At 34.0% G+C, this 24,692-nt stretch overlaps 3 protein-coding genes across 3 annotated transcripts; 2 read left to right on the plus strand and 1 right to left on the minus strand.

The window, feature by feature from the left end:
• The first annotated feature begins 524 nt into the window (after nucleotides 1-524).
• On the plus strand, nucleotides 525-4,433 carry LOC117323042 (GTP-binding protein YPTC1-like). The gene is made up of 7 exons (XM_033878034.1): nucleotides 525-633; nucleotides 1,363-1,435; nucleotides 1,926-1,973; nucleotides 2,160-2,207; nucleotides 2,662-2,757; nucleotides 3,497-3,628; nucleotides 3,978-4,433. Exons 1-7 carry the CDS (start codon nucleotides 623-625, stop codon nucleotides 4,176-4,178), a joined length of 609 nt encoding a protein of 202 aa, XP_033733925.1. The 5' UTR covers nucleotides 525-622; the 3' UTR covers nucleotides 4,179-4,433.
• Nucleotides 4,434-6,754: 2,321 nt separating this feature from the next.
• Nucleotides 6,755-10,991, plus strand: LOC117324582 (ras-related protein Rab-1A-like). The gene is made up of 7 exons (XM_033880502.1): nucleotides 6,755-6,765; nucleotides 7,534-7,630; nucleotides 8,121-8,168; nucleotides 8,355-8,402; nucleotides 8,859-8,954; nucleotides 9,703-9,834; nucleotides 10,327-10,991. The coding sequence occupies exons 1-7, from the start codon at nucleotides 6,755-6,757 to the stop codon at nucleotides 10,522-10,524; spliced, it is 630 nt and encodes a 209-aa protein (XP_033736393.1). The 3' UTR covers nucleotides 10,525-10,991.
• A 525-nt stretch (nucleotides 10,992-11,516) lies between these two features.
• On the minus strand, nucleotides 11,517-24,642 carry LOC117323043 (TATA box-binding protein-associated factor RNA polymerase I subunit A-like). Its single transcript, XM_033878035.1, has 12 exons — nucleotides 24,528-24,642; nucleotides 23,552-23,675; nucleotides 22,203-22,333; nucleotides 20,681-20,745; nucleotides 20,269-20,374; nucleotides 19,200-19,350; nucleotides 18,621-18,763; nucleotides 17,449-17,604; nucleotides 16,666-16,729; nucleotides 15,639-15,756; nucleotides 14,812-14,999; nucleotides 11,517-13,675 (listed from the first exon to the last, which is right to left on the minus strand). Exons 1-12 carry the CDS (start codon nucleotides 24,576-24,578, stop codon nucleotides 13,572-13,574), a joined length of 1,401 nt encoding a protein of 466 aa, XP_033733926.1. The 5' UTR covers nucleotides 24,579-24,642; the 3' UTR covers nucleotides 11,517-13,571.
• Between the last annotated feature and the right edge of the window lie 50 nt (nucleotides 24,643-24,692).

A 24,692-nucleotide genomic window follows, 5' to 3' on the forward strand; every position in this document is an offset into this window, starting at 1 on the left:
TTCATTGAACTACACCACACAGCTGTTTTGTCCTTAATTCTTGGAGACGACTGAAAAAGCAATAGTCCATAATAAAATAAATGTCATAATTATATATATTGGAATAAAAGGGAGGACAAGAACGCCGGTTAATTCAGAATCGTGTCAGTATTGAAATTAATTTAAACGTGACATACACATTATAGTGATTTGTCGATATACGTTCCAAATCAAGAAACATGTAGACCACGTGCTCGGGTTGTTCTAAATTTAGAAACAATGCGTTCATATGGTATACCAGTATATCGACCAGCATGTGACCACCTCTAATGCAATCAAAACAAGAAATACTGGCATATGTAATTATTGTCCGGTAAACCAAAGGAAACTCGGACTGTTACATATAGATATAATCAATAAACACCCAGCATATATTGACTTGATCAGGTCCATAAGATATTTCGGACTATTATACATGTATATACCACCTATATCTATATTACACCTATAGCTTAATTACTATTGATATACTATAGTGTTCGTGAGAAGGAGTATCCCTGTGCGGGTAAAAACCCATCGCTCTAGAGGTCTACAGTTCACGACAGAAGTAGACGGACACCCCACGTACATTAACAACATTATCATGGACAAGCAGTAAGTGTGTGGTCATTTGACAATAACTAATTAGATATATAATCGTTCTGTCGTTTAAAATATTCCCAATCCTTTGATTTAGCTGCAGCAGTGCAGGTGCGATCGTATATAATGAAGGTAGATCTATTTGTACAAGACTGACCCAAAAAATGAACACAAATGCGGGCTTTGGAATGATAATAAGACCAGTGATTAGTTTTCCTAGCCATTTTATTTTCGGCCATGCCACTTAGTTACGCTCTTGTTTACCTGTGCCTGGTTCGTCAACAAGACGGCGTATAGTAATGCAAGGGAGATAAATCAAACGAAAATTATTTTTCCGATTATAGCAAAAATACTATTAGGCCAAGGCTTCTGATTACGTTACAATCACCGATGGGTATAATGACCACTTAATCCCCATTGTATCTAAAAATATACACAAATTACTTAGCATTTGATGTAACAATTTATCTTTATATTTTATCTTTATAATTTATCTTTATATTCACATGTTATAATGGGGGAGAAAATAGCGCTAACATTGTTCATTACAAAATAGGCACATTTGGAGTTTAAATGTATCAAATGATAACTATAAAAACTGGCATCACTTTAATAATGTACGTACCCTAGTACATCCTTTTAGCAATAAAAAAGAAGTGGATAGAGAACATTCACGGACAACCGAATATTACTATTTTTTCTATCGTGTATTTCCTGAAGCATTTCAATTTATTCTCTTTTCAGCGACTATATTTTTAAGTTTATAGTGATAGGGGACTCGGGTGTAGGAAAATCTTCCCTGTTACTCCGGTTCGCGGTAAGTTTTATGTCATCAGATTTCGTTATTTAATAATGTTTATGAGATAGGAAGTCACGTGATGATATATGTTTAATTACTACCAGAATGTCTGTACTGTTAACTTGATCAACAAAGGATATTTAATATATATACGCAAGAAGGTAAGGGAATTAATGAAAACAAGCACCATAAGCTTGAAATAAATCCAAAACTTTTAAATATCTTAAATTATCAGAAAATGAAACAATTTTTCTGAATTATTAAGTAATACATGTAAACAGTTAGTGAACAATAGAAATAATTTTTTGATCAATAAGTATTGTTTATGTAATCTCGTGAATATATATAAAATATGTTTCTTTATTGTAATAGAGTAGAAATAAAATGAATAAATAGGGGATGTTTATGATACAGTAATATACGTTTCTAGTTTTATTCACATTTCTTAAATTATAGTGTTATCTATCAAACTGATCACCACATGAATACCTGAATCTTTATTTTACAGGATGACGTATTCTCAGACACATACATCTCTACTATTGGAGTAGACTTTGTAAGTTCTCTTATACATACAGATTATCATTTTGTGTCATTCCTTCTACAGCAGTAAAGATTGTTCGAGATATTTCCGGTGCCCAATGGAAACTATTCATAATTTTTAAATATGCATTGTCTGTCACTAATATGAATTAAAGTGTGTACTAATGTACTAATGAAGAGTTGATCCTTTATTTTACAGAAAAACCAAACACTGAAAATTGAGGACAAAACAGTACGACTTCAAATAGTGAGTCTATTTAACATATTTTAGATTGTTTTTGTTGGGGTTTTTTAGGCAAAAACCTATGGACATATGTACTTAACAACGCACTGACATATCCTCTTGTATTGAACGTTAAATATGATTAAATCTCACTTTCACCCAATGAATCACCAAAAATTAAGAAGAGCGGTTATTTCAAGTCTAACGGTAATGAGATTGACAAATTCACCTATTTAATTTTGATAGTCAATTCACAACTCTTAATAAATACCGTATAAACGAAAGAATGCATATTTTCTCAGCCTGGAGTAATCATCATACAAATTTACTTGGTCAGCAAAGGTCGGAAAAAAACTCTTCTTACTATAACGAAGACCATCAGGGCTGATATTTATCTCGGTGTTATTTCAAGGTTATATCAATATGACGTCGCTTAATATCCAATCGTACATGGTATTAAATCTTGTCTATTTGACAGTGGGACACGGCGGGACAAGAGAGTTTAAAAACCATTACGTCGTCATTCTATCGCGGAGCTCATGGTATTATGCTGGTCTATGACGTCACTGATATGGTAAGTAACGGTAAATCACAATTACCATGCTTAAATAGAATGTGTAAATACAAAATACATGGTCAGTGTCTTGAAATATAAGCTGTATTTTGGCAAGGGTAAAGGAAGACAAAAGTGGCGAGCTTTGGCGAGCTTATATTTTAAGACACTGACCTTGCATTCTATTTATCCTGCAACAGTCATCAAAAACAATCATTTTGAAGTGAAACGGTGTCAAAAACGATAGAAATATGTTCGCCTTTTAACGTTGTTTCACTTTGAAGTAGGTCAGTCGAATTAACGCACGTGCTAAGATTCCAAAAATACAGCTGTTTTCCGTCACTGCCGTATACAGCAAAAATATATTTGGTTGGTGTATTCCGAAAATGCGGTGGCAGTTGCACGATAAAAATATTTATTAGTTGTATATTTTACGGTGGTGAAACGTACGCGGCTCCTAACGTTAGACCTAGTACACAGGGATTTGTTTAATTAAGCCAAATACAGGAGCTAAAATACAAATATATTGTTATACTGATACGTAATCCATTAGGACACTGTATATCACTATTTTAATTTCTTTACTTTTAGATAAAGATTTCCCTATAAATAATACATATTTTTTTCAGGCTTTGTTGCAAGTTTGAAGATAGTCCATTAAAACTGGAAAAGAATAAATTTTAAATACGTAGTGAACATTAAAAAAAATATTAACGATTGCTATTTGTTTAATTAGGAATAATGTAATTTGTTTAATTAGGAATCATTCCGAAACTTGGAAACATGGATTCAGGAGGCTGACAAATACAGCACTTACGACAGCCCTATGATTCTTGTGGGGAACAAATCGGACATGACAGGCAAACGGGTAGTGACATACACCATGGGCAAGGTAGGAATATAATCAACTTGTTGGTCAAGGTTCCACTAATTCTGACTTTCGTCAATCAATAATTTATATATTTTACCTCTATACTTTATCTATATGAATTTATTGAGAATACAATTTGTATAATGTTGGGAAATATTGACATACACAAAATTCAGTTGTTCCGTTGTTGTAAGATGGCGGCTGGAAACTTAAGTTCCACTTATATAGAAAAGGTGTCATATCCATTACAATACATACTACACACTTAAAATGTCTAAAAGTAAGAGACAAAAAAAATATTTAAAAAACTTGAAGGCAATTTCGTCTCGAAAACTAAGCATAATATAATACCAATTTTCTTCACTTTCAGGAATATGCTGAAAGACTAGGTATCACGTTCTTGGAAACCAGTGCCAAAAGTACTACCAACGTTGAAACGTTATTCTTGTCACTGACATCCGAAGTCAAAAGCAAAGTTGTCGAGGGCAAATTAAATACTACTGGTGGCGGTACAGTGATTGTCCGCAACAGTTCGCCGGTCAACAAGAAATCGTCCTGGTTATGTTGCTGAAGACATGGAGACAGGAGTTAACTATAACGGGTCATACATATAATTAGAGGCTACTTGTCACAACCCACCTGATTCTGTATTAATACAGATAGTGCCTTTATATAAGTGGTGCCAAAATGAGCCGATTGACTTTGAAGTTACTAGGGCACACATTTCTTCATATGCCATCAACATGTTGAAATTGACAATGTTCACGTGATTTTTAAAAGGAAAAATAGTTCAGTTATGTTATAAAGAATCCCAACTTGCAGACAAGATAATGAACCTCGGTCGACATTTCTATATCTGCAATCCCATACTGGAGGTATTTAAGGCTGATTGTACATCAGTGTACAGTGCATGCTAAGAATCGATATCAGTTTCAATCCAAGTTACTGGTAATGACATTCACAGATGCTGCCCTCAATTACAACGATCAAAATATAAAAATCTGTTGGGATGAAAATGAGGTACATATTGTATGTTTACAAGTCACTGATAATAACATTCGTCGATGCTGTACTGTACGTCGCTATCGAATAATGTCCAGTGTAATAGAGATATTATCATACTCGAAATCGACATCAGTTTCAATCCAAGTAACTGGTAATGACATTCGGAGATGCTGCTCTCAATTATAGCGATCAAAATATAAAAACTATGTTGGGACGAAAATGAGGTACATATACTATATTTAGAGAATCGATATCAGTTCTATATACAAGTCACTGATAATGACATTCGTCAATACTATATTGTACATCATGATCTTTTTCAATGTGATAGAGATATGATCATGCTAGGAATCGACACCAGTTTCAAGCCAAGTTACTGGTAATGACATTCGGAGATGCTGCGATCAAAATATAAAAAATCTGTTGGGATGAAAATGAGGTACATATACTATGTTTAGAGAATCGACATCAGTTCTATATACAGGTCACTGATAATGACATTCGTCAATTCTGTACATTGTTATCTTAACATTATGTGATAGAGATATTATCATACTCGGATTCGACACCAGTTTCAATCCAAGAGACTGATAATGACATTCGGAGATGCTGCCCACGAATAGGAGCTCAAGAATCTTCAGCATGGAAACGAGATAAATGTATATACATACACAGTATATATATTTTACAGAGATATTCAACATCAGTCAGTGGTAATGATATTTAGTGTATAATAAATGAATAAAAATATATGTACAGTATATTAAAGATGTAAATTTAACATTTGTACAGAAGTAAAATGGATTTTTAGCAAAGTTGTTCAGAACAAAGGTGTTTAGCACTCTAATTACATTTGATATACATTATATATGTTAGTACACGAGTAATGGTGATTGATATTTAATAATTATCTAATCAAACACCGATAGATATTTACACTACTCATGTGATATTTTAAACAAAGAAGTGTTAGCATAATTTACCATACTGTAATTTTACAAAACACTTTAAGTTTTCTCGTAAAATAATTTTTGCATAAATTCTTGGTAGCCACATGGTACTATCTTAATGTATTTGCCAAAAATTAACGCAGGGCATTTGTCCTCGTTTATTAGTTTCTGAATACATTTCTATGAGGTATTAAATCTTATAATCAATGTACTCGTGTGATCGCTTCTTGTCATGAAATGACACAAAAATACAGGTGGTCTTAATAGAGAGACTTCGCTGTAGTTATTACGCGAAACTTATGATGTAGATTATTTGCTTATCCAAATGTTAACTATTTTTGTATGTTTTGATAAATTGTTATCCATCGATTTGATCGATCACAAGAATATGATTTTTTTTGTAAATGTTTATACTTTTGTAATTATACCATTGTTATAATAAAATGTTGCACAAAACTTGATGCTTTGATGTTTTTGTATAATGGCATTTGACTATTAAACAAATATATATTTACAAACTGATGGACAAAGGATATGGCAAATGACAAATAACTAGTAAGATTTTAGCACCGTTCGGTACTGAATCAGAAACAATGGAGTGAAAAATTCATTGAACTACACCATATAGCTGTTTTGTCCTTAATTCTTGGAGACGACTGAAGAAGCAATAGTCCATAATAAAATAAATGTCATAATTCTAAATATTGGAATAAAAGGGAGGACGAGAACGCCGGTTAATTCAGAATCGTGTCAGTATTGAAATTAATTAAAACGTGACATACACATTATAGCGATTTGTCGATATACGTTCCAAATCAAGAAACATGTAGACCACGTGCTCGGGTTGTTCTAAATTTAGAAACAAAGCGTTCATATGGTATACCAGTATATCGATCAAAACAAGAAATACTGGCATATGTAATTATTGTCCAGTAAACCAAAGGAAACTCGGACTGTTATATATAGATATAATCAATAAACACCCAGCATATATTGACTTGATCAGGTCCATAAGATATTTCGGACTATTATATATACCCCCTATATCTATATTACACCTATAGCTTAATATTGATATACTATAGTGTTGGTGAGAAGGGGTATCCCTGTGCGGGTAAAAACCCATCGCTCTAGAGGTCTACAGTTCACGACAGAAGTAGACGGACACCCCACGTACATTAACAACATAATCATGGACAAGCAGTAAGTGTGTGGTCATTTGACAATAACTAATTAGATATATAATCGTTCTGTCGTTTAAAATATTCCCAATCCTTTGATTTAGCTACAGCAGTGCAGGTGCGATCGTATATAATGAAGGTAGATCTATTTGTACAAGACTGACCCAAAAAATGAACACAAATGCGGGCTTTGGAATGATAATAAGACCAGTGATTAGTTTTCCTAGCCATGTTATTTTCGGCCTTGCCACTTAGTTACGCTCTTGTTTACCTGTGCCTGGTTCGTCAACAAGACGGCGTATAGTAATGCAAGGGAGATAAATCAAACGAAAATTATTTTTCCGATTATAGCAAAAATACTATTAGGCCAGTAACGTCATGAACGGTTAACCGCTACCAACCCCAATAATGATTCATTATTTTTCATCATTCATATTTGTATTCCTAATCAAAAAGTGTTATGGGTATAATGACCACTTAATCCTCATTGTATCTAAAAATATACACAAATTACTTAGCATTTGATGTAACAATTTATCTTTATATTTTTTCTTTATAATTTATCTTTATATTCACATGTTATAATGGGGGAGAAAATAGCGCTAACATTGTTCATTACAAAATAGGCACATTTGGAGTTTAAATGTATCAAATGATAACTATAAAAACTGGCATCACTTTAATAATGTACGTACCCTAGTACACCCTTTTAGCAATAAAAAAGAAGTGGATAGAGAACATTCACGGACAACCGAATATTACTATTTTTTCTATCGTGTATTTCCTGAAGCATTTCAATTTATTCTCTTTTCAGCGACTATATTTTTAAGTTTATAGTGATAGGGGACTCGGGTGTAGGAAAATCTTCCCTGTTACTCCGGTTCGCGGTAAGTTTTATGTCATCAGATTTCGTTATTTAATAATGTTTATGAAATAGGAAGTCACGTGATGATATATGTTTAATTACTACCAGCATGTCTGTACTGTTAACTTGATCAACAAAGGATATTTAATATATATACGCAAGAACGTAAGGGAATTAAAGAAAACAAGCACCATAAGCTTGAAATAAATCCAAAACTTTTAAATATCTTAAATTATCAGAAAATGAAACAATTTTTCTGAATTATTAAGTAATACATGTAAACAGTTAGTGAACAATAGAAATAATTTTTTGATCAATAAGTATTGTTTATGTAATCTCGTGAATATATATAAAATATGTTTCTTTATTGTAATAGAGTAGAAATAAAATGAATAAATAGGGGATGTTTATGATACAGTAATATACGTTTCTAGTTTTATTCACATTTCTTAAATTATAGTGTTATCTATCAAACTGATCACCACATGAATACCTGAATCTTTATTTTACAGGATGACGTATTCTCAGACACATACATCTCTACTATTGGAGTAGACTTTGTAAGTTCTCTTATACATACAGATTATCATTTTGTGTAATTCCTTCTACAGCAGTAAAGATTGTTCGAAATATTTCCGGTGCCCAATGGAAACTATTCATAATTCTTAAATATGCATTGTCTGTCACTAATATGAATTAAAGTGTGTACTAATGTACTAATGAAGAATTGATCCTTTATTTTACAGAAAAACCAAACACTGAAAATTGAGGACAAAACAGTACAACTTCAAATAGTGAGTCTATTTTATATATTTTAGATTGTTTTTGTTGGGGTTTTTTTTCGGCAAAAACCTATGGACATAATTATGTACCTAACAACGCACTGACATATCCTCTTGTATTGAACGTTAAATATGATTAAATCTCACTTTCACCCAATGAATCACCAAAAATTAAGAAGAGCGGTTATTTCAAGTCTAACGGTAATGAGATTGACAAATTCACCTAGTTAATTTTGATAGTCAATTCACAACACTTAATAAATACCGTATAAACGAAAGAATGCATATTTTCTCAGCCTGGAGTAATCATCATACAAATTTACTTGGTCAGCAAAGGTCGGAAAAAAACTCTTCTTACTATAATGAAGACCATCAGGGCTGATATTTATCTCGGTGTTATTTCAAGGTTACATCAATATGACGTCGCTTAATATCCAACCATGGTATTAAATCTTGTCTATTTGACAGTGGGACACGGCGGGACAAGAGAGTTTAAAAACCATTACGTCGTCATTCTATCGCGGAGCTCATGGTATTATGCTGGTCTATGACGTCACTGATATGGCAAGTAACGGTAAATCACAATTATCATGCTTAAATAAAATGTGTAAATACAGAATACATGGTCAGTGTCTTGAAATATAAGCTGTATTTTGGCAAGGGTAAAGGAAGACAAAAGTGGCGAGCTTTGGCGAGTAGCCAAAAATACAGCTTATATTTTAAGACACTGACCTTGTATTCTATTTATCCTGCAACAGTCATCAAAAACAATCATTTTGAAGTGAAACGGTGTCAAAAACGATAGAAATATGTTCGCCTTTTAACGTTGTTTCACTTTGAAGTAGGTCAGTCGAATTAACTCACGTGCTAAGATTCCAAAAATACAGCTGTTTTCCGTCACTGCCGTATACAGCAAAAATATATTTGGTTGGTGTATTCCGAAAATGCGGTGGCAGCTGCAGGATAACAATATTTATTGGTTGCATACTTTACGGTGGTGAAACGTACGCGGCTCCTAGACCTAGTACACAGGGATTTGTTTAATTAAGCCAAATACAGGAGCTAAAATACGAATATATTGTTATACTGATACGTAATCCATTAGGACACTGTATATCACTATTTTAATTTCTTTACTCTTAGATAAAGATTTCCCTATAAATAATACATATTTTTTCTGGCTTTGTTGCAAGTTTGAAGATAGTCCATTAAAACTGAAAATGAATAAATTTTAAATACGTAGTGAACATTTAAAAAAAATATTAACGATTGCTATTTGTTTAATTAGGAATAATGTAATTTGTTTAATTAGGAATCATTCCGAAACTTGGAAACATGGATTCAGGAGGTTGACAAATACAGCACTTACGACAGCCCTATGATTCTTGTGGGGAACAAATCGGACATGACACCCCAACGGGTAGTGACATACACCATGGGCAAGGTAGGAATATAATCGACTTATTGGATAAAGGTTCCACTAATATTGTCTTTCGCCAATCAATATTTGTATAATTTTATTTTACCTCTATATTTTATCTATATACATTTATTGAGAATACAACTTGAATAACGCTGGGAAATATTGACAATGTTCCGTTGTTGTTATTCAAGTTCCACATATGGACAAGGTGTTATATCAGATGCAATGCATAGCTATGAATTTTAAATGGCTAAAACTAAGAGACAAACGAGAATACAATGTGTATAACGTTGGGAAATATTGACATACACAAAATTCAGTTGTTCCGTTGTTGTTATGTGGCGGCTGGAATATTTAAGTTCCAATTATATAGAAAAGGTGTCATATCCATTACAATACAGACTAAACACTTAAAATGTCTAAATTAAGAGACCCAACGACGAATATAAAACTTGAAGGCGATTTCGTCTCGAAAATTAAGCATACTATAATACCTATTTTCTTCACTTTCAGGAATATGGTGAAAGACTAGGTATTACGTTCATGGAAACCAGTGCCAAAAGTTCTACCAACGTTGAAGCGTTATTTATGTCACTGACATCCGAAGTCAAAAGCAAAGTTGACAAAGGTGAATTAAATACCACTAGTGGCGATACAGTGATCGTCCACAGTTCGCCGAGGAACAAGGAATTGCTCTGGTTGTGCTGTTGAAGATCTGAACACATGCGTTAATTATAGCGGGGCACACAGGGGCTCGGTTTCGGGATTCTGAGTAACATATGACATCAGTTAACAACCACAACACTATAAATTAAGTATTCATATACATTCTGAAACCTTACCTGTTACATCGATAACCCCAATTTTCAGAATTCAGAATGTATATGAAAACTTGATTTATAGTGTTATGGTTTGAACAACCCCACCTGATTATGTATTTACACCGATAGTGGTTCCAAAATGATCCTGTTGTCTTGGAGGCAACTAAGGCACATTTTTTTTTCAAACGACATACATATGCACTGGATGGATATCGTAGTCGACAATTTTCACGATATTTTTAAAAGGAAGATTAGTTTAATGATGATTTTTACGGAATCAGCAAGTTGTAGACAAGATACTGAACCTCAGTCGATATGTCTACACCTCCAATCCAAAACTAGAGACATTCAAGGCGGATTGTACATCAGTGTACATGCATGCTAGGAATCGACACCAGTTTCAACCCAAGTTACTGATAATGACATTCGGACGTGCTGGTCTCAAAACCTTAGTATCGCAATCAAAATATAAAAACTGTTTGAAAATGAGGTACATATACTATGTTTAGAAAGTTGAAATCAGTTCTATATACAGGTCACCGATAATGACATTAGTCAATGCTGTACTGTACATCATTATCTTGTTCAATGTAATAGAGATATTATCATACTCGGAATCGACACCAGTTTCAATCCAAGTGACAGATACTGACATTCGGAGATACTACCCTCGAATCCATTTATATACAGTTTATCAAAAAAATGTCAATTCAACATTTAGAATAAAGTAAAATGTGCGGGCTTATAACAAAATTGCTTGGCACAATGATGTTTAGTACGCCCATTTGTCAAATATCTAATAGATCATTATATATGAATGCATTTGTATATGAGAAATTGTGATTGGTTATTCTAATCACACCCAATAGACATTAACACGACTCATTTCTGTGATAGTTTATTCAAAGTGTTAGCATATTAACCATACTGTAATTTTCAAAAACATCTAGTGTGGTAAGGCACATGGTCTTGTATGAGTTTATTTGTCAAAAAATAACACAGGACATACATTGTATTACCCTTGTTCAGTAGTCTCTGAGTATATGCCCATGCGGTATTGTATTTAATTTTAAAATGAATATGCCTGAGCGATCGCTTTTGGTCATGAAATGACACAAAAATACAGGTGGTCTTAATAAAGAGACTTCGCTGTAGTTAATACGCAAAACTTAAAGTGATCTACAGTATTGGCTTATCCAAATGTTAATTATTTACAAACGTTTTGATATAAATATATTTTTTTATGTTTTATACTTTTGTAATTATACCATTGTTATAATAAAATGTTGTACAAACCTTTAAGGCTTTGAAGTTTTTATAAAATCACATTTGACTATCAAACAAATTTCAACAAATTCATTGACAAAGGATTGTATCAATACTACACACGATATTAGCACCTTTTCATAATTTAGTGTCCAAAATAAACAAACAGTAGGATACAGCATTATCCTTCTAGGAGGCGACAGGGATAACTCAAAATAGAGCGAAAAAATGTCAAAATTTGGAAGGGGAGCGGCAGTAGCCCCATAATTCAATAAACCAATAATTTTCAATATTGGATTTCATCGTCAAGAACACAGGTATATTCTGAATCGTGTCACTATTCAAATGAATTAAAACCCGACATACACACAGATTATACAGCAAATATTGGGGATGAAAGTCCATCATTAGACTCAGTCTCAATACTTTATGCTACATCTTATCTAACCATATATCCAGTTTTATTGTTTGGTTTTACAAACGTTTACTTTTATTGTCAATTGTATTTATATATGTTCAAGAAGTTAAATAAAATACAATATTCACTAAAGGAAAAAGATAAAAAGAATGTAATATTTGATAAAGTCTGAGAACTTAATTATGGGTCTCTTACAAAATCAAACAGAGATATATCATAGACTTTTACCACTAGGCCCTTCTACCATCAAGGGCGTCTGCAGGTGGTTTCAACAAACATGATATTTAGTTCCATGTATGCACATATTTCCAATAGGGAAATTTCAATGGTATCAAATGTAGCAATCCATTCATACAAGGCCGTGATGTAAAGGAAAAGAGGTGTTTCATTAAACAGCATCATCCCAGTATCAGGATCATTTGTACTGTCTTAAACACTTACAATATGAGCTTGTCTTTTGCCATCAATTTCACAACTGTCTTTTAACGGTGGAAAAACTTTATATTTCTCACTTTCCCAATCCTCGGTTGTTCATTTCCATATCTGTCTGTATGCCACACACACAGAGAATTCTTCCTTTGTTCCTATTGCTTGGCATCATGTACCTACATCTAACAATCAGAGAATGGTTTCCCCAAGATCTCTTGATAAATTTCATGTTACACTCTGATAAACAGGACTGACGTCTCTGTGATTCTCTGCATGTAATATATTTTACCATCTGCTAACAGTTTCTGTGCGGTTTATTCCTTGATACCTTGGTAAACCCTCTCAAAACAGAACTGTTTTTCTTTTCTCTGATTTGTTGTTTACTATCTTGTTCCACATTCATTGTAAGCAGTGAATAGATTCTCTGCACTTTAACTGACAACCAGAATGTCAATGCGATCCCTTGCCTGTTATCACAATGGACTTAGATAACTAAATCTGTGGTACTATATATATCACTCGGTCTGACAATTAGAGAATGATTTCTGCGATATATAATTCCTGCTATCATGTGACTCAGTCTGACAATTAGAGAATGATTTCTGCGAGATATCATTCCTTGTATCATGTGACTCGGTCACAGAATAGTTAATACTTTATCATTGTATCTAAACAATAGTTCCTGGGAGATATCTTGTCTGATAGCACGTAACTTCGTCTGGCAATCGGAGAATACCGGTAGTTTCTGTGCGATCTCTTGCCTGGTATCACATTACTTGGTATGACAAGCCAAGAATGATTTATCCGTGATCTGCTCTTGGACATCAAGTAATTCCAGGAATATTGTTGACCTTATCGATTACATCATCCAATAGTTGATTCTGTTCTCCACTTAGAGTTTCTCTCATCCTCTGTACAAAATTATTTCCTGAAAAGAAAATGTGTGAAAATAGTATAAAAGTATAAAAAAAAAAAATGATCTTGAATACAATAACATTGTAGACGGTTGTGGATTGAACCATTAACTTCCTTTTTCAAAATTTGGTGATTTATGATTCAATAAGAACATAATAGGAAATGCATACAATATGTATAAACAAGGACATAGACATAACATAGCATTTAGAATTATTACATGTATTTGTGTTCAGCCATCAAGTTCTTGAGAAAGTAATCAACATGACTAGTATGAAGTCTAACAAGCAAGTTTCATCAAAATCCGATCATTCCTTCAAAGGATATTGTGTAGAAAGCAATCAGCAAATCAGATCACAGCAGCCTCATTAAATATATACAGGATATATCGATAATCAAACTTGAGCCAGGGATTTAGGTAATAAGTATACAAAGCAAGTTTCATCAAAATCCGATCATTCCTTCCAAAGATATCGTGCAGAAAGCAATCAGCCAATCAGATCACAGCAGCCTCATTAAATATGCACAGAATATGCTGTTATTCAAACTTGAGCAAGGGATTTTGGTAATAAGTCTACCATACAAGCTTCATCAAAATCTGAGCGAATCCAGAAGGACGGATGGAACCCATTTGTATATCCCTCCGCCAACTTTGTTGGGTGGGGGATAACAAGAAATGATTAAAATTGTTCATATGGTTTTTGTTGTTATTAGCAAATTCCCCAGATCATTCATTGTTAATAACACGTACACACCAAATCCTCAATAATACAAAATCAGCACAAGTCTGATGTGTAAATGGCCTTAAATGGACATTCTGAAGTTTTGATGCTATTTAAGCATTGAACGGCTTTCAGTTGGCATTCATAGTCAATATGAATGCCAACTGGACAGAGGCAAATTCCATGAAGCGCGCTATTGACTATGAATGCCAACTGAAAGCCGTTCAATGCTTATATTTACCATCTGCGATTTTTTATTTGTCGTGCGATTTTTTTTTTGAAATTTTCAGTTGGCAGTTCATAAGCTGGTGAACTCGCAACTGAATTGGTAGGGTTATATAGTGGCAGTGCCATACAATGGTAAATATAACAGAATAGACAGGTGTCACTCTATAGAAAGATGTCATGATTGCATGAACAAGCTCACCTGGTCCATTCAACAGAGCAGCACAGCAGACTCGATGCCACCACATCTCCTGGGTATCTGGACCCACATCCCTTTCAGCCACGCCCCTTTGGTTTTCAGCAGCACTCTCTGCAGTGTAGGTGAAGTGATATGAGGGCCACCATGATGCCCTCGGGTTCCAGTGCAGCTTGATCATGTCTTGATCACCACTGGAAAAAAACGTTTTAATTCTTAGCCATCATTTTATCATGAATCTAGTGCGTTTAACATTCCTCTCGACTGTAATGTGTAATATATGTTTTTCATGTTTGAACACCTTGCTCTCGGTCTAGTGATAATTTTTTGTTTAGCCTATTGGTAGGACGTCCGCTTTTAGATCGCGACATTTCGGTCTTCGCTCTCCATTGACAAAATTGTACTGTACAGGTTATTTCAGTTGGTTCAAATTTTCACATTTCTAACGCAAGTTTAAAGCAAAAATAGGCATTTTTTCATGGAAATTATGAAGCAGGCCATTTACCCAACTAACTTATTTTTTTTTTCAAATAAAAAAAAAAAAAAAATTCCCAGGATTACACCATCCCTGAAAATGATGTAATATACAACCCCCTGACATTTACAACATTTGCAGTATATTCAAAATGCCTAGCAACAACATCATTATTAGCATATTTCCTCACCTTCAAAATGAAGGGCGTCAGGTATGAGTTTCAAATAGTAAATGACGATCTATAAAAGTTAACATCAAATGCGACAAGATTTAAACTGTTGGATTGCAAACATGATATGATAAAAGAAAACAGGTTTTATGATAATGATATGTAAGTAGAGTGTACATAAAGCCATACTTGGCCATTGCCAGCTGTAGAGCCGTAGACAAAATTCTCCAGGACCTCGTGTCATTCTGCCAACATCTGTAATCCTTCAACTCAAATATGTAAAAGAGCAGATCATTGATGTTTCTGTCTGAAAAACAGAGAGTTTTATTTTGATATTAATTCAACTGAATGTGATTCAATGGTCCTCATTTCATATATCAACCTGATTACCCCCCAACACCTTCGATTAATCAGTCACCACTAAAAAGAATTTCCCAACCATCCAGCCAGCAACAGACAGGTACCCATTAACAACCCACTACCATGAAAGGGCCAGATGCATTTAATAGATATGATGATCAAAATGTTTCTCACTCATAATTTTTTGGAATCATGTTTTTTAGCATGGTTGTAATTCCCTGTATATGTCAGTTTTGTACTATGGCTTTAAAATAAGAAATGACATATTACACTTTTTTTTTACATTTGATTTTTGAATTGTTATTTATCAGTGGGTAATTCACATTTAATCACAGCAAGATTGGAGGTACACACATTTCACAAACATTCTCCTAAATAGTACTATATTACCTATTATAATATACTTATTTAAATCCAGCTACTTCACATTCATAACATTTAACAAATAAACAAAAGGGCTGAATTAACATGGCTCGACAGCAAGAAATAATTTAATTGACATATTTACAGTTTACATCCAATCATTTGTCCTTAATTTTTTACACCTGGCTGTTATAAACACAGTCAAGGGCAATAACTCTGCCATCAATCAGAGGATTTGTCATCTGTGAACGTTTGTGGAGTGTAACACAATCAGAAGCCTTGGCTAGCAAAGATAAGGATTTGTATGCTAGTACACATCCACAAATTCCAGAAAAATGGCTTTTTAAACTAAATGTATCATGTTTCTGAGGATTTCTTGAGGTCTATAGATATTCATTCCTGAAAGTGGAAGGGGATCTTTTGTCATTATAATAATGACACAACAACAAAAACACATTTAGCATGAAATATAAACAAAAGTGGATATATTTACCTTCAATAAATCTGTCACACAGGTCCATCACCAGTCTATCTGAGGGGACAGAATCTGATACTGCCTGTTTTGTCAAAAAAAATTTAAAAAAAAAAAGGTTTTGGTTTGTTTTTGTTTTACGTCCTATTAACAGCCAGGGTCATTTAAGGACGTGCCAGATTTTGGAGGTGGAGGAAAGTACCCGGAGAAAAACCACCGGCCTACAGTCAGTACCTGACAACTGCCCCACGTAGGTTTCGAACTCGCAACCCAGAGGTGGGGGGCTAGTGATAAAGTGTCGGGACACATTAACCAGAAATAAATAAATAAATAATCAACATTAATCGACATTTGCATACTTTTGTGTATGTTTAGTGACATTTTAGGAATTTAGTTTTATATAATATTTAATCATATATCCTTATTTAACATGTATTTTTCATAAACTTTCTCATAGAATTATTTTGTTAAATGTACATATTAAATGCCTGCTATGATCATTCTAAATTTGTGTTTATCCCAATTCAAAATTGTTCTGAGAGTATAAAATTATAATTTCCAAAACAAGCGTTTATCAAATACTTTTATTTTTCAAATGTACATGGATGTTACCAATTAATATATTTAACTCATTTGGTAGTGAGGTAGTATTGTAAGAAAGCAACATACACCCTTAACAAATCAAGAAGTATAGTAACGACACAGGTACAATTCTTGTCAAATAATCTTTTTAGCAAAAATTGTGTCTGAATGTCACATTTTTCAGAAAGAACCATTTGTTAGAAAGAATCTGGAAACAAGTACCTTGAGAAGTTGTGTGAGGTCCTCTCTGTTTAAAAGTTTGTGTTTTTCACAGAATGTGTAGAGATATTTGTGAGTGTTTGGATTGTCTCTGTTTTTATCCCTGTACTTTTCCAGTATTGTTTTTGCCTCCTCCAGTCGGTAATGATGCTCCAGAATCTGTAACGAAATTCAGGATTTTACTGTGACCTCTGAGATAAAGCTGCGAGGATATTCAAAATGTGTGTTTTTTAACTAATATATGCTATTAGTATTAATATGGGTATAGCTTATATTATATTTAATTAGTAAGTACAGTCAAACCTGTGTATAAAAGCTGCTCAAGGGTAGACAGAAAAATGGTCACTATATAGACAGCTTGTCTTTATAGACAGGTAATAACATATCTTTGACTAACTTGTTCATTTTTACCCCAATAAAAGAAGGAAGAAGAAATCATTGTCTGACATACTTTGTATTCCAGATTTGGTTGAAATAGTACTGGCATTTCAAGTTCTGAAACTGAGCTAAAATACATTTTTTCTAAAAGTCCAGTTTACCAGCATCCCTTGACCACAAAATCTGACTGATATTCTACAAAGGACTGGTGTAATGAGCTATCTAATTTGTGACCTAACAGTATACTATGTTTGGTTAAAGTTGGATGTATATACTATGAGGAACAGATGTAAACACGAATCTTAATGTTCTTGAGTTACTGTTCTCATACTGTAAACATGGTTATTTTTGCGAGGGGTTAATTTCGCGATTTCGATATGTAAACTATACGCGTTCAGGTAATTTCCACGATCAATCCACATTCGTTTGTAGTTCGAGATTACGCAAATTGATAGCAAAATAATACGCGTGGGGGACATTTTTGCGATCAAAAGGACTACGTGTAATAGGCGTAAATTTCCCCTTTGCATAAATTTCCACGTTAACAGTAGTTACCGCCATATATCCCTTCAATACAATAATGTGCATAACACAACATTTTTTCTTTTTGCAACTTTTTCATATACAGACAGATTGGACAAGTGTGCAATATGTGTTCGGACATTTTTCAGAAATGAAATAGTTTGATCAAAGTCACTTCACAGAATATGAATTTCAATGTTTTTCCTCTCTGGACAGAACCTGAGTCTGAAGCTATTTGTAAAACGCGATCCTAATATCCTTTGCACTATGCCTACCTCTACGTGTTTCGTGATGAAAATGTCCCACACTCCCAGGTAATTGTAGAGGTGCGAGAAACAGGAGAGAGCTCGCTCTGCGCTATTCTGCAAGGTGTCCGTCTCAGTGTCGGAATAATACAGGCCTTGTCGGAATTCATCCCCTACAGGCATTCAAACAAATACTTCATCAAAAAGAGAATTTGACTGATCCTGAAAAAATCAGTTTAGCCTTTTCGCAGGATAATATAAGGAACTTTACAGTCAGAGCCATATTATCTGCTTGAGGCTATTTTTCTATGTAAACACATAATCTTATGAGTGAATTTTGTTCTATTTTTACATACATGTATACAGTATCTATCTATTCTGTTTAAATAGTCCCTCAACAGAAACACAGCCATGTAAACAAATTTTTGTTTAAATAGTCCCTCAACAGAAACACAGCCATGTAAACAAATTTTGAATTCTTTCAAAATATTCAAAATATAAGTCTATCATCACACTAATGACAAGTTGGAATACATTGAATATACACACTAGAAGAGAAACAAGATAAAATTGTATGTCTTGTAATATGACATGAGACAGTCTCTTTACCGTCCATCTGTGTGGCGATGGAGGCTAGACGCTGTTTGTCCAGGTTCCATCGCGTATAATACAGAAGTCCCTGGTAGGCCTGAAACACCAGGTCCTGGTACGGACTATTCCTTCTGTGTAACTTCTTCACCCCTCTGATCTTAGTCGTGTCCTAGAGGGCAAAGGTCAAATCATAATTTGTTTTGCTTCTGTCAATCAATTTAGCTCATTATGTGAGTTATCTCCCTTCCCCGTGATGCTTTGGGCTATTCTAGTCAAACATCTATCCCTACCCCAGGACTCCAGGTTTTTTAAGGGGTACCACCTATAGAATTTTTTAATTTTAAATTTTAAGGAAAGCAATCCAACCATGAATAGAAGTGATTTGTTTTGGAGTCAGGTAGATATTCAAATGTAATAGCCCTTATTCAGACAGCAGTTCCCTTATGATATGTGAGGTTATCTCCCATCTCATCACTTCTCACTCTCAATCTCTGTTTTGATTTGCCTGACTTGTTTGCGATTCTATTGTATTTGTATAAGCTAAATAAAGATGGCGTTGTTCCAGTTCAGTTAACATTGTTGACCCCTATATATATATAGTTTTCTTGGCCCAAACAGATCACTAGTATCTTCCTACCATACTTGTCTAGATCTAACTTCCTGATGAGGCTATTCTTTTACCAGTACAATTTCATCAATTATTAAATCTTAAACAAGTTATCTCCCTTAACAGCATAACTTGTTAAGCCAAATCTAGTTCCCCTCAAATAAGTTAGACATTTCTCTTGTAATAATGGTTCATTTTGCCAGATATAGCTTCCATATTAGCTTTCTTCCTAAATGGTATACAGTAGCTTGTTTGGCCAGACCTTATTAGCTCAAATGAGCTACCTCCCCTTCCTACAATGGTTCATTAGAACTTTATCTTACTAGCATAAAATCTAACTCTCTTACACCAAATTAGTTACCTCCCTTGCTACAATGGTTCATTAAAACTTCATTTTGCTAGATCTAGCTCCCCTGCTCCAAATGAGTTATCTCCCTTATCAGAAGAGATCTAGCTCCCATTCCCAGTTGTCTCCCTTACCAGCAAGGCTTGTCGGGCCTCATCCAGTTCTCCCATGTGTAGTAGATACATCACAAACTCCAGAATTACTTCTTTGAAATCTAAATCACTCATTTCTTTCAATTTTCTGAAGGAAAAATAGATTTCATACAATAAATAATAGCAAAATCAAACACAAAATATAGTTTTAACAATAACTTGTCTGTCGAAATTAAGAATTCTTGTCCGTGTTAGAAAATTTAACTATGCCAAATATCTCTTGAACAACACATTTGGAATAAATCTGTGGTACTGAAAATTATATTGCCATCAACTAAGAAATGTTCTCAGTATTGAATTTCAGACAGAGAATACCCTAGGACGTAGAAATATATTATATTATATATAATATTCTTTTTCCTGATTTTTTAGGGTTAATACATTAGGTACTTACCTAACATAATGTTCTATAAGGCCTTTGTTCTTCTCTGGATTGGAATACATGATCTCCATTCCTACCTACACATCAAAAAGATCAAAGGCCTGAAATACCCACTTAAATGACCCTGGCTGTTAATATAATAGGACATTAAACAAAATAAACCAATCCAAATAAACTAAATTACCCACTAGTGGTGTTTTAACACTGATAAAGAAAGTGTTAGGAATAATCGAATACCAAAACAGAATCTCAAATTCTATTTTTCATGCTTATGCATATAATCAATGTATATTAAATAGATATTTCATTGTTTTTTTCCCTTAATACTCTTCCATATTAGAGATAGAATAAAAGTATGAGTTGTATATATCCTCCAATAAATCCTGCCCTTGTGTATAAATTTAGTACCACATTTATCCTCAAATTTTAAAAAGCCCCATCTCCTGGTGTTAAAGTTTGGGAAGGGTTTATTTTTTAATCACTTTTAACTTTAATCATATGTACTTACTAAATCTAAAAATTGATGATTCTTCAAAAAAATGAAATTTGTGGGTGGGGGCTTATTTGTGGATACAAATATAAGCCGTTTGACATTCATTTAAAGTTTGTAGATCAATATGATACAATTATGGAAACTCGTCTCAGTTTCTGGAGACATGTTGAGAGATTAAAGCCTTCTGTCTGTTATCAACACACTGATCTGATGTAAGGCCACCATTTCATTAAAATTGATTTACATTTATTTGACTTGTGACCTTTGGTGACCTCTATATTGAGCTTTGGCATAATTTGAGCTTGATGATAGGTACAAATGATGGAAAGTACATTGATTATTTAAGTAAACACAACAAGACAATCCAGCAAATTACAGTCCCCAATCGAATGCGAAACTGTACGCTAAGAATGCGCATATAATGATTTCATGTTTGAACTAATTCTAAACACTGAATGTTTGACATGGACACCACATTCATTAATTCAAAAATTGTATTCGGTGGAATCAATGTGAATAAATTCAGTGGAATCAATGTGAATAAATTCAAGAAGACACTAATTTCATGCCACAAGTTTGAAATTCCAGCGAAAAAATGGTGTAGAAGATACAGCCCAGACAAACGTTTTCTTTGACGTAGGTCAAAGATCACTATGTAGGTCATAGTGACTTATTTCTGATGCATAACTCACCATCTCACTTAGGTAAACATAGGTCCCAAGGTGAAGTTTCATTTATTAGCAATGTTGGAGATACAACATGGACAAACTTTTTCTTTGATATAGGTCAAAGATCAAAATGTAGGTCAGAGTGACCTACTTTTGAAACATGACACACTGCTTAACCAAGGTGAACCCAAGTATGATGTTCAAGTGACAAGTAGTGTAGGTGATAGAGCCCAGACAAGATAAAGTGCAGAAGGATGGACAGAAAGACACAACACAAAACTATAGTCCCCCCCTCCATCATGGTTCCCAAATGAGGGACTAACTGAAATTGTCCCGACAACCAAATGAAATAATAGTGAATGAGTACACGTACCTTCCACAGAGAAACGGCAGAGTGATTGGGGTCATCGCCGAGGAGACGGAGCACAGTTAGACTGTCCGTCCATGCATGTGTCAGAAGATAGTTTCTTAGAACAGTCACCAGGTACGGCTGTAGTAAACTACCTACAATTACAAAACCAGCAATTCATTTGATTAAAACAAATCATTGCCAAATGAAAAATAAATTAGATGAAAGAAATTTGGTATTTGGTCAGTAAATGTGCTGTCTTTACAACAACAGACCCCGGAGGGATCTTGTCATCCATCAATGAATGATCTTTATTGGTTCTACCTGTGGTATTATAAACACTGATCTACTTTCCCCTTCTTTTCATCTTAATCATTTGATAACAAGGAAAATGTCTATATGAAATCTAAGAAAAATGTAAGAAGAACTTCTTTAGAAACAGTGACAACAATCTTCAACTGTCAAAATCAAAGATGGACACCTGGGCCCAGTTGTTCGAAAGGTGATTAGGCTAATCACATTTTAACAACGTTTTTCAAATCCCGATATAATAATTTCTGGTAGAACTAACTTGACAAAACTTAATGAAATTCTGTAATTCTTAGTTCTCTTCCAATTGGCATAATTTAAAGATGATATACTCACAGGTTTTGCAACAAATGAGAAATGAATTTTTCACTAATCAAGTGATTAAGCTAATCACCTTTTGAACAACTGGGCCCTGGTGGCCATTTTATTTTCTGCATCAGACTCAAATGAGCACAATAAGGGACTAAGGGGAACCGACATATGATGTTTGAGTTTGAGAAAAATTCTTCCAATAGTAGCAAATAGCAATAACAAGGATTGTTTATTTTACAGATGGATGGAGGGTGATTTCAATATTTCACCATCTGATGACTGAGCTAAAAATCAAAATCAGTTCTGGAACATTAGTTATTCAAATCTATTCATCATTCACTAACAAATAAAAGAAGAAGCATCAATAACGATAATAGAATAGTGTGCTATACACAAAATATTTATGCAGGACTTCTATAAGTATGCAATCCTTAGTCCTTGTTTATTAAATAAGAAACTGTCATCTTGATTTGAAAATGACGTTGATAGCTCAGATCTTGACTTCTTGTGTTTTTGACGTTGAGAGCTCAGATTTTGACTTCTTGTGTTTTTGACGTTGAGAGCTCAGATCTTGACGTCTTGTGTTTTTGACATTGATAGCTCAGATCTTGACTTCTTGTGTTTAAGTATTTTCTAAAAGAACAAATGTTTTGTATAAATCTTGACTCTGACGACTCCAGTGCTGGATGATAATGACCCAGGTCTCCAATTGATATGTATGTGGATTTAAGACAAATACAAAGCCTAATTACTCTGATCATTCTGATGTTGGATGGTGATAGCCCAGTTCCTGAACCAGTCCACTGCTGCTGATTCTGTCTGGTCTGTGGTCTCCAGTGTCATGCTCTCTCCCATCAATAGTTCACACACATCCTTCTGTAGAGAAACACAAACAACAATACACATTAATTACAATATGATCAGGGTAATCAGAATAAATTGTTACAGGACAGACCCTGGAAGTTGAACTACAATCACTACACAAACACGTCATATAAGCTCACCTGGCCCAGAATATAAGCTCACTTGGCCCTCTGGGCCAGGTGAGCTATTAAAAAACCCTGATAGCCTTGATAATTGGACGTGGTAAAAATTATTAAACAAACAGTTACTTCATAGAATCTGATTTAATAGCATGCACACTTCATTACAACTTCTGTACGAATAAAAAACATGACCCATGCAGCTTGCCTAGCATTTCAGAATTCATTAGAATTACATGTAGTTAATTTTCAAACACATTGGACACACACCCATTTTCTTAAAATATACTGGTACATTATTTGACTATATTGAGTTATGTGTTGGGAACAGAATAAAGTGAAAAGTTGTAGAACATTTATTTCAATATTTTTATTCTCTTTAAAAAATATGTACTTTTATGTTCTATAGAAGTGGTTGATTGAATCATTGATTTATCAGCAATGATAGGTCAGTTATTGGTTGAAGGGAGATAACTCGTGCTTCAAAGACGTGGTATTTTTTGTTGTTCGTCAAGAAATTACGGATCTAACAGTTTTACTCTCTGGGCTTTGACCTGCAGGTCAGTTGAGCTTTTAAAATCAACGAAACATTTCGTCCCCATAAATCACAGATTATACTCTTGGGTGTACTGTAAGACATGTAATGACAGAATGACAGGCACAGTTGTACATTCATTTGTGAATTTATAAAAGAAAATGCACTGGGGAAATAATCTTGTACAGATTCCTTGAAAAAAATCTTTACCATCAACTCACTGTCATCAATGACAGTGTTTTGCTGATTTTGATGCTCCATATATAGCCCCCCACCTAACGCTCCTCTAAAAGTTGTACGAGTTTCACGTGCCGTTTATTGTCCGCCACTTCCTGTTTACTTTTTTACGTCCGGCAGGTGTCAGGCCAATCGATG

The sequence above is a fragment of the Pecten maximus genome, chromosome 3 (genome assembly GCF_902652985.1).
Source record: "Pecten maximus chromosome 3, xPecMax1.1, whole genome shotgun sequence".
Classification (NCBI taxonomy): Eukaryota; Metazoa; Mollusca; class Bivalvia; order Pectinida; family Pectinidae; genus Pecten; species Pecten maximus.

What these genes read in the sequence shown, in the direction of transcription:
- LOC117323042 (XM_033878034.1), top strand. An exon ending in CTACTATTGGAGTAGACTTT is followed by an intron (nt 1,974 to 2,159) that starts GTAAGTTCTCTT and finishes TTTATTTTACAG; the next exon opens with AAAAACCAAACACTGAAAAT. An exon ending in AAACAGTACGACTTCAAATA is followed by an intron (nt 2,208 to 2,661) that starts GTGAGTCTATTT and finishes TCTATTTGACAG; the next exon opens with TGGGACACGGCGGGACAAGA.
- LOC117324582 (XM_033880502.1), top strand. An exon ending in CCCTGTTACTCCGGTTCGCG is followed by an intron (nt 7,631 to 8,120) that starts GTAAGTTTTATG and finishes TTTATTTTACAG; the next exon opens with GATGACGTATTCTCAGACAC. An exon ending in AAACAGTACAACTTCAAATA is followed by an intron (nt 8,403 to 8,858) that starts GTGAGTCTATTT and finishes TCTATTTGACAG; the next exon opens with TGGGACACGGCGGGACAAGA.
- LOC117323043 (XM_033878035.1), bottom strand. Translation starts at nt 24,578, where the DNA reads ATGGAGCATCAAAATCAGCAAAACACTGTCATTGATGACAGTGAGTTG. An exon ending in TTGATGACAGTGAGTTGATG is followed by an intron (nt 23,676 to 24,527) that starts GTAAAGATTTTT and finishes GTTTCTCTACAG; the next exon opens with AAGGATGTGTGTGAACTATT. An exon ending in ACCTCACACAACTTCTCAAG is followed by an intron (nt 16,730 to 17,448) that starts GTACTTGTTTCC and finishes TTGACAAAACAG; the next exon opens with GCAGTATCAGATTCTGTCCC.